Raw genomic sequence first — 18,334 nt, 5'->3', positions numbered from 1 at the left:
GCCAGATCGCTCAGTCCTACTCTGATCTAGATACTACCATGGGCAAACTGGCATAAGGGGATACCGGATATTTCCCTGGTGGGCCGATGGGCCAGTGGTCAAATGAAGGGTCCCTATATTTAGCCAAACAATCCAAGCATTACGGTCAATGCAGTGAGCGGCAAGGGCAGTTGACTATTGTGTCCTCGCGTTGTTCCCATCTCTTAAAAACAATGTCAACACTGTGAAATTTATAATGCCACAATTGTCATCATTTAAAAATGAAATAAAGACGCCTGAAACCGCTCCACCTACATGTGCGTTATGTGCGCTATCACGTCAGCACAATATTATGTGATTCCCCTGAGCAACAGGTCGTTTTAGCAGATGGTAGGTTAAAGTTCTCATTTTGGCGGCCATGTAAATCCACAAATCTTAACTCATTTGCTCCCAAAAACATATAAATACGTTCTATTTTTATTTGTTTCAGTGTCCTAAAGACATATTTATACATCTTTTCCGGGTTTTTTTTTTTCACAAGAGACATCTCTGGGTTCTAATTCAACTTAGCTCCAAAGCACAATGCTGAAAATCCATTTTAAAGCAATAAAACTGGCCACTGAAGGGCAGTAGCGCATTAGGTAAGACCCCGCAACCTGATTCAACGGAACGAATGGCTGGGCCGCACGGCTGGGGCGCCGGCGGTAGACGACCGAATGGATGTCCAGGATGCCAAGCGGCAGATGACCGAGCAGAACAACCGGGAGGACGCCCGGGATGCCAGGCGCTGGACGACTGAGCAGAACGACCGGGACCACCAGTGCAGCGGACATTGGCGTTGAGTCCGTGCTGCTCGCCGAGCAGAGCCCGCGCCACTGTGCTCGGCCGCTCGCGTCCACCGCACCCTCAGTGTCCCGTACGGAAACGCGCACGGTCAAATCGGTTCCCCCCAAGGAACACAAGTTCCCCAGGCGAACTCTGCCACGAGGACGTGGTCACCACAAAAGAAAGACTAAAAAAATCAATTTTTATGAGACAGGCGGCAATGAGGGAAAAGTTTACCCCGGCTGTCACGGCCACAGCAGCGTCATCTCTAAATTAGTTATGTGTAAATAAATTCTTACTTTGTTATCAAAAGCTCTATTTGTCTTGTTTATATTATTTTGTAAAAGGAAAACATTATTCAGATGTTTGGGATGTAATTAAAGCAAAAAAATAGCTGTGATATGTTAAGTTATGTTTGAAATGTATGCTTTTACAAAACGCTTAATTTCTCTGTTTTTTATCAGAAATTGGAAAATTGCTCAAACTAAGCTATTTTCTAATGCTGATTTCTAAAGAGTGGAAAAAGATATGAACTGACTTTTTTTTTCCTGCTGAAAGAACAGTCTAATCTTTCTTTTTGTGGGTTCCATGTTTATATAGCAATAGAACAGAATTTTCTGGGGGCCTTGGAAAATCAGTCAAAATCCAGTAAAACGGCCGGGAGCGAAGGGGGTTGCACCGGTGAAAATGGCTGGGAGTGAATGAGTTAATAGGTACTGGCTAAGATTGATCAATATTAGTAGTAGACCTCTCTGACTACCCCCATACTCAAAACTATGCATTTTTACTGTACCAATATTTGGAAAAATTAATATAAGTCCTGAATGTGAACATTAATCAGGTTACAGTTCTTATTTATATGGTACTGTGAATCCACAATTTTGAATAAATTCTGGCCATGGTTGGAGAATATTAGTGGTCGACCACTCTGACTACTCCCATACCCAAAACTTTGTAATTTTACTATACCAATATTAGGAAAATTCATTAAAAGCCCCACATGTACACATTGATCAGGTTGCAGTAATCATTTTTGTGGTACTGTAAATCCACACTTCTGAATAATTTCTGGACAAGGATGGTGGATATTAGATGTGGACCTCTCTGACGATTCCCAGACTCAAAACTTTGCATTTTAAATGTAGCAATATTTAGAAATTTTGATTTAATTGTCCTAAATGTCGACTTTGATATGGTAACAGTTCTCATTTTTGTGGTACTGTAAATCCTCACTTTTGAATAAGTTCTTGCCAAGGTCAGTGTATTTTAGTCGTGGACCTCTCTGTGTTGCTGGCTGGATAGCTTCTATCACTGTCATGAAGTGGGTGGGCCTTTCAATGGCCACTCCGCCCCTGGATACTATTGTTGTAACACTCAAGACCGGTCTGGAGACCACATTTTCACAACACTACCAGATATAGTACAGCAAGTAGTAATACAGTATTTTACAAAGTGCATGACAATGATTAAAAGACCTGGCAAGATTTATATAAATAGGAAATATATTAATTGTAAAATGAAGACATTTTTTTCTTTTTAAGACAACAGTTTTCCTTCATTTTCTTGCAAGACAGACTATTCCCGATGGTAGTGGTACAAGAAACATTCATGTAGGTCACGCCTCAATGTTAATGCAAAATTTTAAGTTTTAACAAACCATAACCAAACTTCTTCTTTTTTTGCTTCTTTTCCTCTACTGTGGATTTTCGTATTGTGTCCAACAATAAACTTCATGTTGGCATTTAGCAGGTGTGTATTGGTTTGGAGCTGTTTTGTATGAAAATAGGGTTGTTCAACTTCTCTACTCAATGCCATTTTGGTATTTAGTTCTTTACTAAGTTTGGCTTCGACCAACATCGCAAACATGAGTAACCTGTTCACCAGTGGTGGAGGAAGTACTCACTTATTTTTTTACTTAGGTATACGTACAAGTAGCTAAGTAAAAATCTACTCAAGTAAAAGTACAAAAGCACTGTACTTGCTTTACAATTCACGCTGGAAGTAAAAAGGAGGGATGGATGGATGGATGGATAGATAGATAGATAGATAGATAGATAGATAGATAGATAGATAGATAGATAGATAGATAGATAGATAGATAGATAGATAGATAGATAGATAGATAGATAGATAGATAGATAGATAGATAGATAGATAGATAGATAGATAGATAGATAGATAGATAGATAGATAGATAGATAGATAGATAGATAGATAGATAGATAGATAGATAGATAGATAGATAGGATCGGATGCGATCGATCGATATGTATGGCAGAAAACACTCAGGTGACTTGAAGTTCCGCTCTGAGACCCCCAATTTGGCCAAATTTAAAAATTGTCCTATATTCATGTGTGATACATCATTGGAAAGCTTAAAATCTCAATTTTCTGGGGGAAGAAAAAAAATGAAGAGGAGGGCATTTACATTTTTTTTTTTTTAAACAGCAAAACCCTAACTAGGTGAGAGCATGAGAGAGCATAATTAAATACGCCATGATTATAATGAGATATTAGCGCGTACTTACCTATTTTCGATCCAAAAACTGCATGTACAGTGCCTTGCAAAAGTATTCGGCCCCCTTGAACCTTGCAACCTTTCGCCACATTTCAGGCTTCAAACATAAAGATATAAAATTTTAATTTTTTGTCAAGAATCAAAAACAAGTAGGACACAATCGTGAAGTGGAACAAAATTTATTGGATAATTTAAACTTTTTTAACAAATAAAAAACTGAAAAGTGGGGCGTGCAATATTATTCGGCCCCCTTGAGTTAATACTTTGTAACGCCACCTTTTGCTCCAATTACAGCTGCAAGTCGCTTGGTGTATGTTTCTATCAGTTTTGCACATCGAGAGACTGACATTCTTGCCCATTCTTCTTTGCAAAACAGCTCGAGCTCAGTGAGGTTGGATGAGAGTGTTTGTGAAAGCAGTCTTCAGCTCTTTCCACAGATTCTCGATTGGATTCAGGTCTGGACTTTGACTTGGCCATTCTAACACCTGGATATGTTTGTTTTTGAACCATTCCATTGTAGATTTGACTTTTTGTTTTGGATCATTGTCCTGTTGGAAGATAAATCTCCGTCCCAGTCTCAGGTCTTGTGCAGATACCAACAGGTTTTCTTCCAGAATGTTCCTGTATTTGGCTGCATCCATCTTCCCGTCAATTTTAACCATCTTCCCTGTCCCTGCTGAAGAAAAGCAGGCCCAAACCGTGATGCTGCCACCACCATGTTTGACAGTGGGGATGGTGTGTTCAGGGTGATGAGCTGTGTTGCTTTTACGCCAAACATATCGTTTTGCATTGTGGCCAAAAAGTTCAATTTTGGTTTCATCCGACCAGAGCACCTTCTTCCACATGTTTGGTATGTCTCCCAGGTGGCTTGTGGCAAACTTTAAACGAGACTTTTTATGGATATCTTTGAGAAATGGCTTTCTTCTTGCCACTCTTCCATAAAGGCCAGATTTGTGCAGTGTGCGACTGATTGTTGTCCTATGGACAGACTCTCCCACCTCAGCTGTAGATCTCTGCAGTTCATTCAGAGTGATCATGGGCCTCTTGGCTGCATCTCTGATCAGTTTTCTCCTTGTTTGAGAAGAAAGTTTGGAAGGACGGCCGGGTCTTGGTAGATTTGCAGTGGTCTGATGCTCCTTCCATTTCAATATGATGGCTTGCACAGTGCTCCTTGAGATGTTTAAAGCTTGGGAAATCTTTTTGTATCCAAATCCGGCTTTAAACTTCTCCACAACAGTATCTCGGACCTGCCTGGTGTGTTCCTTGGTTTTCATAATGCTCTCTGCACTTTAAACAGAACCCTGAGACTATCACAGAGCAGGTGCATTTATACGGAGACTTGATTACACACAGGTGGATTCTATTTATCATCATCGGTCATTTAGGACAACATTGGATCATTCAGAGATCCTCGCTGAACTTCTGGAGTGAGTTTGCTGCACTGAAAGTAAAGGGGCCGAATAATATTGCACGCCCCACTTTTCAGTTTTTTATCTGTTAAAAAAGTTTAAATTATCCAATAAATGTTGTTCCACTTCACGATTGTGTCCCACTTGTTGTTGATTCTTGACAAAAAAAATTAAATTTCATATCTTTATGTTTGAAGCCTGAAATGTGGCGAAAGGTTGCAAGATTCAAGGGGGCCGAATACTTTTGCAAGGCACTGTAGCATGTATCAATGAGTGTCAGGACACAGCTGTGAATGGCCACAGGATTTTTGGGGGATTTTATGGGTGAAACATGGTAATATAACAAGGGTCGCGATGCCGAAATCGCAGACATCTTTTTCATATATTTACCCTTTTAAATATTTTTTTTTTGTTTGGATTGCATCTAAAATATTGGGGAAAATGCGACAGTAACAAAAAAAATACAATTAAGTGATAGTTATGAGGTAGATATCCATGACTTAGTTACAGACACTAATTTTTTCATCGTGACGTAGTTTGTTTGGAAGTTTAAAATATGCGAGTAAATAATTTTTTTAAGTTTTTTTTTTTTTCAACTATATGTTAGACTTTAATTAATGATGCTAAGCTAAAAATTACAGACATTTCAATTAGTAGACATAATTACTTACCTTCTTTCAATGGCTAGGTTGAAACAAAAGCAGTTGCGCGACGTCTCTAATCGGGGGTTTCCAGGGTAAAACGGACAAATTAAAAAAAGTTCGGGGGTTTAATGCGTCATGAATCTGCTATGGCAGCATATAGACATACTGTTCTATCAAACACAACAGCTCTTTTGGCTTAAAATACAGCAGTTTATTTTAAAGAGGGGTGCAAGAGCAGAAACTGCTTTTTCAGCCTTGTTTTTCGCCATTAAATACATATACATATATATATATATTAGGGCTGCCAAACGATTAAAATTTTTAATCGAGTTAATCACAGCTTAAAAATGAATTAATCGTAATTAATTGCAATTCAAACCATCTCTGAAATATGCCATATTTTTCTGTAAATTATTGTTGAAATGGAAAGCTAGGACGGACATATATATATATAAAAATATAACCAGAATTAAGGGGCTTCTGACTCAACAAGACATGGAAAAACTTATGCATGCATTCATTTTCAGCAGATTGGACTATTGCAACGGTATATTTACGGGTCTTGATAAAAAATCAGTCAGGAAGCTGCAGCTAGTACAATATGCTGCAGCCAGAGTCCTCACAAATCCAAGGAAGCTGGACCACATTACACCGGTTTTGAAGTCGCTACACTGGCCTCCAGTGATTCAAAGGATAGACTATAAAATACTACTGCTCTTCTACAAAACACTTAATGGCCTTGGACCAAAATACATGCTTGATTTGTTAGATTCCTATGAGACATCTAGAGCCCTAAGGTCGTCTGGAACCGGTCTTCTGCATTTTCCAAGAACAAGAACCAAGCAGGGTGAGGCAGCATTTAGTTATTATGCTCCTCACCTCTGGAACAAATTACCTGAACGTCTGAAGTATGCTCAAACTGTTAGCTCTTTTAAATCAGGGCTAAAAACGCTTTTGTTTAGCCCTGCATATCCATAACTGTCTATATATTTCAATCTACTTGCTTTCTATTCCTCTTGTGCTTATCTCCATTGCTGATTTCAATTATTATTAGTCGTAGTAGTTTTTGTTTTATTTTTATTTATTTATTTTTATTCTATTTGTTATTAAATGCGATTTTTATGTATAATTTTATTTCCGATTTTGATTGTCTTAAATGTGATTTTTATGATCTTCATGTGATGTAAAGCACTTTGAATTGCTTTGTGTTGAATTGTGCTATATAAATAAATTTGCCTTGCCTTGCCTATACATTCAACATACTGTACATAAGTACTGTATTTGTTTATTATAACAATAAATCCACAAGATGGCATTAACATTATTAACATCCTTTCTGTTAAAGGGATCCATGGATAGAAAGACTTGTAGTTCTTAAAAGATAAATGTGAGTACAAGTTATAGTAATTTTATATTAAAACCCCTCTGCATGTTTTCGTTTTTATAAAATTTGTAAACATTTTCAATCCCAAAATAAACTAATAGCTCGCCATTGTTAACGTCGCCGAGCGGTGACATCACAGCCGTTCTTCCACAGTATCTTTAACTACGTAAGGTATAGATTGAAATACACCACAAGGTGTCAAGGGTGAGTTTTAAATTAATTAGCGATCTAGCCAAGATTTTCTAGTGCGTTTTGCCCCTCGACTGACGTCGCAGTTTCCGTGTTCATTGTACCTTACGTTCATTTGAGTGTTGACTTCACAACGTACGAGACCGCTGATAGTTTGTAAATTGTGACTAAATATTGCTATCTAGTGTATTTGTTAAGCTAAACAAAATTTTTGAATAGAGTTTGACCAAAGTTTTATGTGTATTTTGCATAGCTATTTTGATTGGGAATGCCAGTTCTCTTTGCATTGAACGTTTTTATTTTTGTGAACATTATTATTTTTGAAAGATAGGAATATTATTTTTGTTGTGCTTTCAGTAAATGATACTGTAGTGACTTAACTGTTCCGCCCAAATGCATGATGGGAAGTTGGGCAACCATGACTGTCAGTTATGGCTGCAAATGGTATATAATCTGTGTTGTTTTCATTTTGGCGTGTTAAGAAAAAGATCATCGCCTGTCATTCTTCACCACGTTGCTCGCCACAATAATTATGATTGTTGTGAAAGAGTTGCCAAAGCCTATGCTAATAAATGGCTCAATGCCAATGAATGTCTGTGTCCACTCGCTTTTCTCTGCCTCTTAGCGCTCCATGTACAAAAAACGGCGCCATTGTAGTCTGTTTGCGGCAATGCATGAGTGGGTCATTCCGTGCATGCGTTAAATGCATTAAATATTTTAATGTGATTAATTTAAAAATTTATTATAATTAATATAGCAGTTATAATTAATTACCGCCTGTTAACGCGATAAATTTGACAGCTCCTATATATGTATGTGTATATATATGTATATATATATATATATATATATATATATATATATATATATATATATATATATATATATACATATACTAGTATTCATACTTTTTACTTGCAAAGTAAATTGTAAAGCAAGTACAGTACTTTTGTACTTTTACTTGAGTACATTTTTTCTTGGCTACTTGTACTTATACCTAAGTAAAAAAAAAAAAAAAAGTGAGTACTTCCTCCACCACTTGTGACCAGGTTACTCATGTTTGCAATGTTGGTCGCACCTGACTACAAGCCGCCACCCACCAAATTTGGCATGAAAACGGCATTTTTTCATAGATAAGCCTTACTGGACTATAAGCTTCAGCTGTCCTCACTATATCATGTGATATTTACACCAAAAGTTACTAACCGGTAACACTACTTAATAGCGGCATCATATGACTGCCATAAGACCAAATGAACCACCATGAAGCTTAGAACTAATTCAATTCAATTTATTTGTATAGCCCATCACTGCTCAACCTCTGCTGCCACTTGCTGTCAACACTGTTGTTGTCCAACATGCCTCCTAGCATGCATTGCAGCGCTACAGTTGTAAATAACAATAACAATTCATGTTCTTTGGTAGTTATTTCTTCAATTACTGTTCTGTTTTTTTCATTAATTGCCAGTTATGGTATTTGGTAACACTTTATTTTACATTGGTGCCATAAGTACAGTAATGAAGTGCTTTTACTTCGTTACATTCCACTACTGCCGGTCACTCAAGTGTGTTGTTGGTATAAGATGTATCCTTTTCACATACTTACTTAAATGTGTTATGAAATGGTGAGCATGTCAAAAAATATTTTTGTTTATTATACATTTATTATTCTACCCAAAAAAAACGCATAAGGCAATGCCCATCATTTTTCAGCAATTCTGGTTGACATCACAACCTGAATTGATGATCATGTCTGGCTTTCTAGTACTGTGCTTGCTAGTATATGTTGACAGAATGACAGCGGTCACACGGCAACAAGAGAATAGAAAGCGTATGGATTGCATGCTAGTTCACTTCAAATATCTGCAGCTCATTCTGGGCTGGGCTTCTCTTTGAGGTTTTTTTAGTGGGCAGCTGAGAGGGAAAGAATTAGAATCAAATTTTAACACTTGTTTGGATGGATTTGAGTCCAAAATATGATCTGCTATCATTTTAAAGTCACTTGCTGTAGTATTTCATTAAACTGTTAACAAAGGAATTGGAAACTTACCATATGTGTTTCAACTGAAGATAATTTATTTACATTATGTTTCAAAAGGCATTGGTCATGGCAAAGATGTAAGCAACAATAATCTGTACTCCAATCATGAAAATATGCAATTCGCCCATGACTAACGTGCCAATAATTACACCTGCTACGGTTCCTGCAGTGCGGGGCCATGAAGAACACTGTGCTGCCATGGCTGCCACTGCACCCATAGCCACTCCAGAAGTACCCACTACCCCTAGCAGTGCACCAGCTTTCCCTCCTTTTCCAAGTACTGGGGATAAGATCTCCACCCCAGTCAGTAACCCGACAGCCACTATTGCAGCTCCTATGATGACTTTGCCCCCTCCAGCGGCGTGCCTTACCAAGGGCCCCCCGACAGTGGCTCCCAAACTCAACTGGCAAAGTTTTGCTGCAATAATTGCTGTTTTCAAAGCTTCTCGAGAGGAATGGTCACTCATGCGATCGCCGATGCTAATACTGTCATGCTTCGGTTGCCCTTTCTGATTCATGATAGCCTTGATGTTCTCTCCTGCTTGTATAGTGAGCATTGCAATAAGGAAAGTTGCAAGCATTCCCATGCATCCTATCAACATCCAGAATTTAAAATCTAATAACTTTACAATCAAGTAGCCGATGATTGCTACTAAAGCTACAAGTGCAATGAACACAAAATGATGGCCTGCGTACCCAAATAAGCCAAAAAGTGATGTTACAACAGCAACCACAGTCATTGGAATTCCAGAAAAGGCTAAAAAGTCCACATATTTGACCATCACAGTTGTGATCCAGTCTTGGAGGGTTCGTTGTTTGATTTGTGCCTCTTCGGCCTCCATTTTTTTCCTTTCCAGTCCTTCTCTCAGCTTCCGTTCAGTTGCCCATGTGCTCATGTCCTTTGCATCAGTGATGTTCCTCCCATTTTTGATGGTCAGGATTCTCTCTTCTATTTGCACAGCCACCCTTTCTCTCTGGTCTAAATCTGAAATCTCTAATTGTTCCCGTTCCGTTTCCCAAGCCGTAGTACTTTGAGCGCAACAGGCCTCTCCTTGCTTCCAGAGAACGTTAAATACGAAACGCAGAGGTGGTTTGAGGATGCTGAAAAAGGACAGTGCGCATAGAAGACCAACCATGCCATAAATGTTCACAATTGTTTCAGTGAAAAACCCTAGTGTGGCTCCACTAAGTGTGGTCGCGAAGGCACCAGCAAGTCCCGCAGATGTCCACAAGTTTGCATAATTTGTGAGAGTGGGCCCACAACTTCCTGTGCTGACGAACACTGAAGCTACAGCCGCCGCCACGATAACACCCGCAACGACCGAGGTCATGGCAATGGTCAGCGCAGAAGCCCCCATGAGAGTTCCTAATCCGAGAGCACCCACTGTCCTGATGTCATCGATCAGGGGTTTCAGTTGACTCTTCGTGGACATGTCAGACAGGGTTCTGTCAACGGGGTCTTCTATGGCTCCCATTATGCAGCCTCCGATGGCTCCCAGTACAAAACCCATAGCGGCTTCTTCTGAAAGGACAAGAATGATGTTTATTTCAATTAAACAATATATACATTATAAAATACAAAAAGGCATACAGAATTTGATGGGAATGCAAAAGCTACTATCTGTATATTTTGGGATGTCCCGATCGCATATTTTTGCACCTGAGTCCGAGTAACCTGATTTTTGAGAATCTGCCAACACAGTCCCGATCCGATACAAAAAAAAAAGTGTTTTTTGTTACTGTCCCACCGTGCCACCTTCATAATGTGATTTTTAAACAAGAATTACATGGAAAAATGCTAGTCTTTAATAAATGCTTCATTGAGTGAGTCCACTCAAATTCACTCACACTTTGACGTTCACACTCCTGAGAACAGCCTCTCACTTACACAATGAGTTACCACAGCACATTTATGACTGGGCTGCAAGTTTAACGATGATTGACACATTTGTGCCTTTGATCGTAGAACTACCAAGCTTATCCGGCAAAATCAAAGCTACAAACCTGTCATTGATCGTTAACTTTAAGTAACAAATGTAAGCTGCACTGGACAGTTTGGTCGCACTGCTTAGCAGGAGGGAGAGTGTGGCGCTGTACAATTATGAAGCATAAAAACATATATATATTTTTTTTAAATTAAAATCCAGCCAATTCCGATCCACTGAAAAATGACGCAATTGGCCTGATTTTCGATCACATGATCAGATCGGGACATCCCTGACAATATTCCTTTTTTCCTTTTCATGGCATTTCTTCGGTGCTCCACCCAGCCAAAATTGTTTGACCACCAGACACTGTTCATACACCAAAATGACCGTAATTCTCACGCAACACCCTAAAAATGGTCATCCACCCAAAAACGTAGATTTTTGGGGAAAAAAAATTGTGAACTTGCGAAACACTACCTGTCCTAAATTTTTTGTCAAAATCACATCATTTATTCATAAAAAACAGGTTGCTAAGGGGCACAAAAGTTCAATTCAGTTTTTGCCAAAAGCGTACAGTTTGCCCAAAATTTTCCAAACACATACCCGTTCCAGGGACATCAGTAGACCTAGTACAATACTGGGGCACAGCGGGGCACTGGCGAGTTTTCAGCCATCAGGATTAAAATTAAAAATTGGGACATCCTTTGTTGAAAGTCAATTCACCTCTACACATGCTCATCTACTTACATCTCTCCTTCATCTCGTCCTACACTCAGCAGCTCTGCTTTGTCAGGACAGAAATGGCGATATATATCACTGTAACTGTAAAGCAATTAATCAGTACTTCTCAACTGGTTGGTTGTTATCTAAAAGTGGTTTATATTGCCTAGGTGGGTTACCTAACATACCTCTCTCATTCCTCCTTGCTGACTTATCCTTGCTGCGAGCAAATAACTTTCTAATATCTATTTGCAAGTGTAATGCTGTTTGAGTCAAATATCAAAATTAGAAAATAATACATTGAAGCGGGATGCTTTGCTTTGAGTCTTTATTGCTCGAAATGCTGTTAGCTCATGCTACTCTCTGTGAACTCTCGTACACTCTCTCTCTCTAATGAGCCGGAACGCGCGCGGCTCTTTATAAGGTCCGTCACGTGACTGTAACGCAGCCGGTAACGCGCTCGGCCAAACAGACAAGTACAGTGGGTGAATTGTGTCCAACTAAGGGTCACCACACAGGTCCCCCCAGAATTCACCCACACAGGACGCCAGGCGCAACCCGAATCAACAGTACAGAACGGAAGGGTTGCGCGGCCGGGGCGTCAGTGGAGAACGACCGAACGGACAGTCAGGCGGCCGTCCAGGATGCCAGATGCGGGACGCCCAAGCAGAACAGTCTGGAGGACGCCCAGGATGCCAGGCGGCGGGCGACGGAACGCGACGATCAGGCGGCCGTCCAGAACGCCAGATGCGGGACGTCCGAGCAGAACGGTCTGGAGGACGCCCAGGACGAGGAGCGCGCCGTGCAGCACCACGCAGGCGCGGCCGGAGAAGCGGACGCCGAGAGAGGCGGCACGCGTCGCTGAGCAGCGGTCGAGACTTGCAACGAGCAGCACCACCCAGTCGAGGCTGCAGACGAGGGCGACGGGCGCGGCGGTCGGAATCGGCCGTTCGAGGCCGGAGACGACGGCGACCGGCGCGGCGGTCGGAGTCGCCCGGTCGTGGACAAGGGCGACAGGCGAGACGAACCAGGCCGGCCGGTCGTAGCAGGAGCGGGGGAAACGCCAAAACCGGAGCGACGACATCGTTGTCCAAAGGCGGAGGACGAGGAGAGACGTCGGGGGCGGCGTTCGCTGGCGCTGGCCGATATGCAACCTCGGAGACTACCGGAGGCGCCGGCACAGCAGCAAGGCTAGCGGCGATGGCCAGCGGCGAAGGCTGATGGCTGACCTCGGAGACTCCCGGAGGCGTTGGAGTGAGGTCAGAGGCGGCGGCGTCCAGTGGCGCCAGTAGAGGGGCGACCTCGGAGACTTCCAGAGGCGCAGGTGCTGGAGCGGCGTCGTTAGGAAGGCCAGAAGCAGGCGCAGCAATGACGTCGTGAGGCGAAGTGTCGCCGAGAAAACCAGGGTCGGACGGGACGCCGTCGAGGGGACCAGGGCCGGACGGGACGCCGTCGAGAAGGCCGCAGGCGGACGGGGCGTCGTCGAGAAGGCCGCAGGCGGACGGGGCGTCGTCGAGTAGGCCGCAGGCGGACGGGGCGTCGTCGAGTAGGCCGCAGGCGGGTGCACCGTCGTTGAGTAGGCCGCAGGCCGGCGCAAGGGCGGCGCAGCCGGGAAAGCCAGGGACGGGCGCACCGTCATCGAGTAGGCCGCAGGTGGGCGCACCGTCGTCGAGTAGGCCGCAGGCGGGCGCAACGGCGCCGTAGCCGGGAAAGCCAGGGACGGGCGCAGCGGCGTCGACGGAGAGCGGCGACGGAGCCGAGGCGAGCGAGAGCGGGGCCGGAGGCGAGACAGCAACTTCGGCGTCGGGAAGAGCCAGAGCAGAAGCGCGCGGCGGTGGCGCGGGTACCGGGACAGCAGTACGGCTGCGAGGAACCGGGGCGGAAGTGCCGCCATCTATGGCGGGTACCACGGGCAGCAAGGTTCGCGAGGCGGGCACCTTGGGCGCCTCTGAAGTCGATTTGTACGACGGTTCATAAAGTCTGAGGAGGTGCGCCTTGAGCCCCGTGTACTTGCCCACCTTCGGCGGATAGACCACGAAGCGCTGTGCTCTAACCGCCGTCGAGTACCCGAGCGCGGCCACCACGTGGTAGAAGCGCATGGTGTCGTCTGAAACACCACGGAGGACGAACTGCTCCTCCGCGTTAGCGAACCACGCGGCCGCAGAAGACTCGTCGAACTTCGGTAGCTCGAGAAAGCTAGCATCCGCCATTGCATAAAGTGTTCAAAATGCCTCTGAGACTTCAGCGAGGCAGTCGGGGTCACCAGTGAAGCGGGTTGCTTGTTAAGAGTCTTTATTGCTCGCTCCGAACTCTCGTACACTCTCGCTCTCTAATGAGCCGGTACGCGCGCGGCTCTTTATAAGGTCCGTCACGTGACTGTGACGCAGCCGGTAACGCGCTCGGCCAAACAGACAAGTACAGTGGGTGAATTGTGTCCAACTAAGGGTCACCACAACATCTTGTTAAAAATTAGAGGGACTGCAGTAACAATAAAAGGCTTATAAAACAGCTGCAAATTATGATGAGCACACATACAAAATTGTTCGAGGTGGATTAAGATAGGCAATTTATTCATATTGACTGATTCTATTCATTTTGATCATATAAACAAATACTACTGTATTGGCTCGAATACAAGACGACCCCTTTTTTTTCAAGACTCAAGTTATAAAAAAGACTTTTTGAACACCAAATTAATTTTTATACAGAAAATAATGACAGTACATCCGAAACAAATGATTATAACAATATATTTGAGAGAAAAAGCATGTTATTTTGCCTCATTCAAATCTTAATATCTGAACATTTAAATATGTAAACTAAAGTGCAATCACATTTGTAAATGAATGGCTTCTGGTTTCTGAAATGTAAGTAAACCAATCTATTGTGATAAAACAACAAAATTGCAATAACTGCATTAACCATCAAAGTGAAGTTTAACTGTAACTGTAGTCTTGAAACAAATCTGAATAAGGAAAAACAAAGCAATAAAATAAAGCAAACTGGTTAAACTTGAGAGTAGCTTAGATCTGTCATGACAGAACATGGCTTCAATGATATCTGGCGCCATCTAGCATCGTGAATGGGGAGAGTAGCTGAGATTTGTCATGACAGAACATCGCTTGAATGATATCTGGCGCCATCTAGCATCGTGAATGGGTATAATGTGTAGACCACTAATATAAGACGACCCCCTCTTTTTCAGTCTTATTTCAATGCAAAAAACACCGTCTTATATTCGGGCCAATACGGTAATAAATAGCATCAGTATTGATACAGTTCAAATACTACATATCATATTAACATAATGTTAGACACAGCTCTTGAGTGAGAGCTTCTCAATCAAATCGCATTAATTGTCATTGTATTCATAGCAGTGAGCTAAAAGACAGCAGCTAATCTGCTACTTCAATTTGCAATGAGTAGTTTACCGCAGTTAACAGCCTGATACGTAAAGAGTAAAGTTGAACCATTTAAATTGACAATTCATGTGAAGGGCGACCAAACAAACATTTACACAGAGGTAAAAACGACAAGGATGGGCAAACAGTCACTCAATTTTTGGTATATCGTTGGAGCATTAAAATAGGCAACTCTTGTTTGTAGCAACCATGTGTTTATCCCACATTATGACTTTACAACACATGAGAAACATATTCCAACTTGGGAACTCAGATCTCCAGACACACATAAACGTAGCATTTTCCCCGAAGGTGCTACGCAGAAGTATCAACTCATATGCCTATCACAGCCAACGTTATGTGCATAAATTACCATATTAAGGAGCCATGTGCAGATTGTGTCTATGAAGTGAATAGAGTAATATGACCATATTAAATAAGCACATTCGGTAGATTATGCTCTGTAGACTTACAACTCTTTCTTTACCAGTGAAATTTATACCGGGGCACTGCAGATCAATAATGGGGCACGTGCCCCAGTGCAATATGTCCGGCGACGCCAATGACCCATTCATTTCTAATGGCCAAAATTTCCAATAGATTTCCAGTACCCCAAATCTCCATTCATTTCAATAGCACAAAAACTTCAATTCACTCCTACTGATTTCAAATATCATCAGGAAATGCCCCTGAAATGCCCCCAAATAAACAGGAAGTGACCCAATATCATAGGCGGAGTTTGACTTTTGTGGCAGGGGGAGAAAAAATGTTGATGACCCCGAAACGTAGCGTCAGCAATAAAATTAACTTACAAGATCTATCCTCAGATAGTAGCTTAGCCCATGCTCTTACATACAGGCATCCCAGCTGTGTGTGTGTGTGTGTGTGTGTGTGTGTGTGTGTGTTAGCGTGCACATTTTTTTGTGTTACAAAGTGTAGAAGTAGACGCCGCATCCGCTTTGACTAAATATTCCAGCAAGGAACATTTTTTAAAATTGGCTGAAAATTAGTTTTTTTTTGTTTTTTTGTTTCCTATCATTTTTTTTAGGGTTAATGTCTATAGTCAAGCAAACCGAAACTCTGTTCACCATTTTGGCGGTGCTCTCCGACGTTTCATGATCCACATCTTCAATCCTTGGTTCTTGCGCAGTAGTTTCTGGCCATTTTGAAAGCTTAGGTTTGAAAAAATATGTATATGGTGGAAAACACTCAGGTGACTTGAAGTTCCGATCTGAGACCCCCACTTTAGCCAACTTTCAAAATTGTCCGATATGCCTGCGTGATACATCATTGGAAAGCTTAAAATCTCAATTTCAAAATCTCAAAATCTGGAGGTGATTGCATGAAAGAGCAGAATTAAAGACGCCATGACTTTAACAAGATATTATCGCGTACTTACCTTGTTTAGAAACAAAAACTCCATGTAGCATGTATCACTGTCAAGCCACAGCTGTGAATGGCCACATCTGGATTTTTTGGGGATTTTATGGGTGAAACACGGTAATATAACAAGGGTCGCGATGCAGAAATCGCAGACATCAAGGAGTGGTCGAGATTTTCTTTTTCATATATTTACCCTTTTAAACTTTTTTTTTTTTTTTTCTTTGTTTGGATCAATTATTTATCATCTTACATATCGGAGAAAATGCAACAGTAACAAAAAAAAATACAATTAAGCAATAGTTATGAGGTAGATATCCGTGACTTTTTTACAGACGACATTTTTTTCATTGTGACGTAATTTGTTTAAAAGTTTAAAATCTGCGAATGAATAATTTTTTAAAGTTTGAAAAAAAAAAAGAAATATTAGACATCAATTAATGATTCTAAGCTAAAAATGACATTTTGGATAATAAATATAATTAATTATCTTCGTTTTATGACTGAGTTGAAGCAAAAGTGGTTGTGCAATGTCTGTAAACGGGGGTTTCCAGGGTAAAACGGACAAATTGAAAATGGTTCGGGGGCTTAATGCTCCATGAATCTGCAATGGCAGCATATAGACGTATTGTTCTATCAAACACAACAGTTGTTTTGGCTTAAAATACAGCAGTTTATTTTAAAGACGAGTGCAAGAGCAGAAACTGTTTTTTCAGTCATCTGTGTTTTCCTCCATATCCATCTTGCCTCTTCTGTCCTCAGGTGTTTTTGGGGGGGATAAGCAAAGCTAATGACCATCTCTGAGGTGCTAGTCACATGATGTGTTTGAAAAATAATTTGAACGCATTATAAACATTTTTTTTTAAATTTCATTCATTTTTGTTGTTTGTTTTATTGCTTTACAACTTTTATAGACAAAATTTTCCCAGCAAAGTCTTAATTTTAAATTCATATATTGAAAAGTCAATAATATGCAATGACATTTTAGGCCACCGAGGGGAGGGTCCATTCCCCCCGGCTCCCTCTCAATCTCCGTGTATGACCCAATATGAACAGGAAGTGACACCATGGAAATGAGCTATGGGAGGGAGAGCAAAGAACCCCACGCAATTTCTCCAGAAATTGCATTTAGTAGTTACTCGCAAATCCAGTTGAACCCTTATTGTATTCAATCACGTTAACACCAAAGAAGGAAGCAGAATCTTCTTTTGATTTTGTCAACAGTCATACTTGCCACTCTTAAAAGACTGGTTGATCAGGTTTAACCAGAAAGCAGACTCAGTCACACAATGTTAATAATAGTGGACACGATTCATGTTTCTTAAGTACATATTCGATGGTAACTTGACATCAGCTCTCTGGGCAGTAGCGAGCTTAAAACGGAATCGCTGATGTGTTATTATTATTTGCTAATCCCATTTCAAAAGACACATGTTATCCTTTTCTTTTAAGTGTAGTTTGCAGATTTAATGAGTGAAGATGTACTTACTCAGTTTTTTATTCACCATGATGTTTGTTGAACAAAAGCTTAACAAGGGAGCTCTCAAGACGTGTTCACCTTTTCTCTAGACTGGTTCTTGAGTAGTCACGAGACAAAGAACATCTCCTATTCACAAGACAACTTTGGGACACACCCACGCACAGACCCATGCGCTCTAATCGCCAGAATCTGTGCAATACTGGTTTAGGTACTTATATGCGTGTGTCGCAGCATTATTTTGCTACATTGAGACTTTCTGTCTCACTTTCATGCGTGACTACGTTTAATACATTCATATAGTACATACACTGCTGGCCAAAAGTATTGGCACCCCAGCAATTCTGTCAGATAATGCTCAATTTCTCCCAGAAAATGATTGCAATTACAAATGCTTTGGAAGTAATATCTTCATTTATTTGGCTTGCAATGAAAGAAC

At 41.4% G+C, this 18,334-nt stretch overlaps 2 protein-coding genes across 2 annotated transcripts in view; both read right to left on the bottom strand.

The window, feature by feature from the left end:
* The window catches only part of LOC130914399 (uncharacterized), a 286,666-nt gene extending 272,714 nt beyond the window's left edge, over positions 1–13,952 (bottom strand). Inside the window, exon 1 of the mRNA XM_057833553.1 lies at positions 11,937–13,952. Coding sequence (XP_057689536.1) covers positions 12,201–13,847 — 1,647 coding nt within the window. The 5' untranslated portion in view covers positions 13,848–13,952 and the 3' untranslated portion in view covers positions 11,937–12,200. The remainder of the gene's footprint in view (positions 1–11,936) is intronic.
* LOC130914400 (uncharacterized) lies at positions 8,354–18,016 on the bottom strand. Its single transcript, XM_057833554.1, has 2 exons — positions 17,908–18,016; positions 8,354–10,511 (listed from the first exon to the last, which is right to left on the bottom strand). The coding sequence occupies exons 1-2, from the start codon at positions 17,924–17,926 to the stop codon at positions 9,040–9,042; spliced, it is 1,491 nt and encodes a 496-aa protein (XP_057689537.1). The 5' UTR covers positions 17,927–18,016; the 3' UTR covers positions 8,354–9,039.
* Positions 18,017–18,334: the final 318 nt, after the last annotated feature.

The sequence above is a fragment of the Corythoichthys intestinalis genome, chromosome 4, assembly GCF_030265065.1.
Source record: "Corythoichthys intestinalis isolate RoL2023-P3 chromosome 4, ASM3026506v1, whole genome shotgun sequence".
NCBI classification, from domain to species: domain Eukaryota; kingdom Metazoa; phylum Chordata; class Actinopteri; order Syngnathiformes; family Syngnathidae; genus Corythoichthys; species Corythoichthys intestinalis.
The sequence above is the reverse complement of the archived record's forward strand: the minus strand, read 5'-3'. Positions and strand labels throughout refer to the sequence as shown.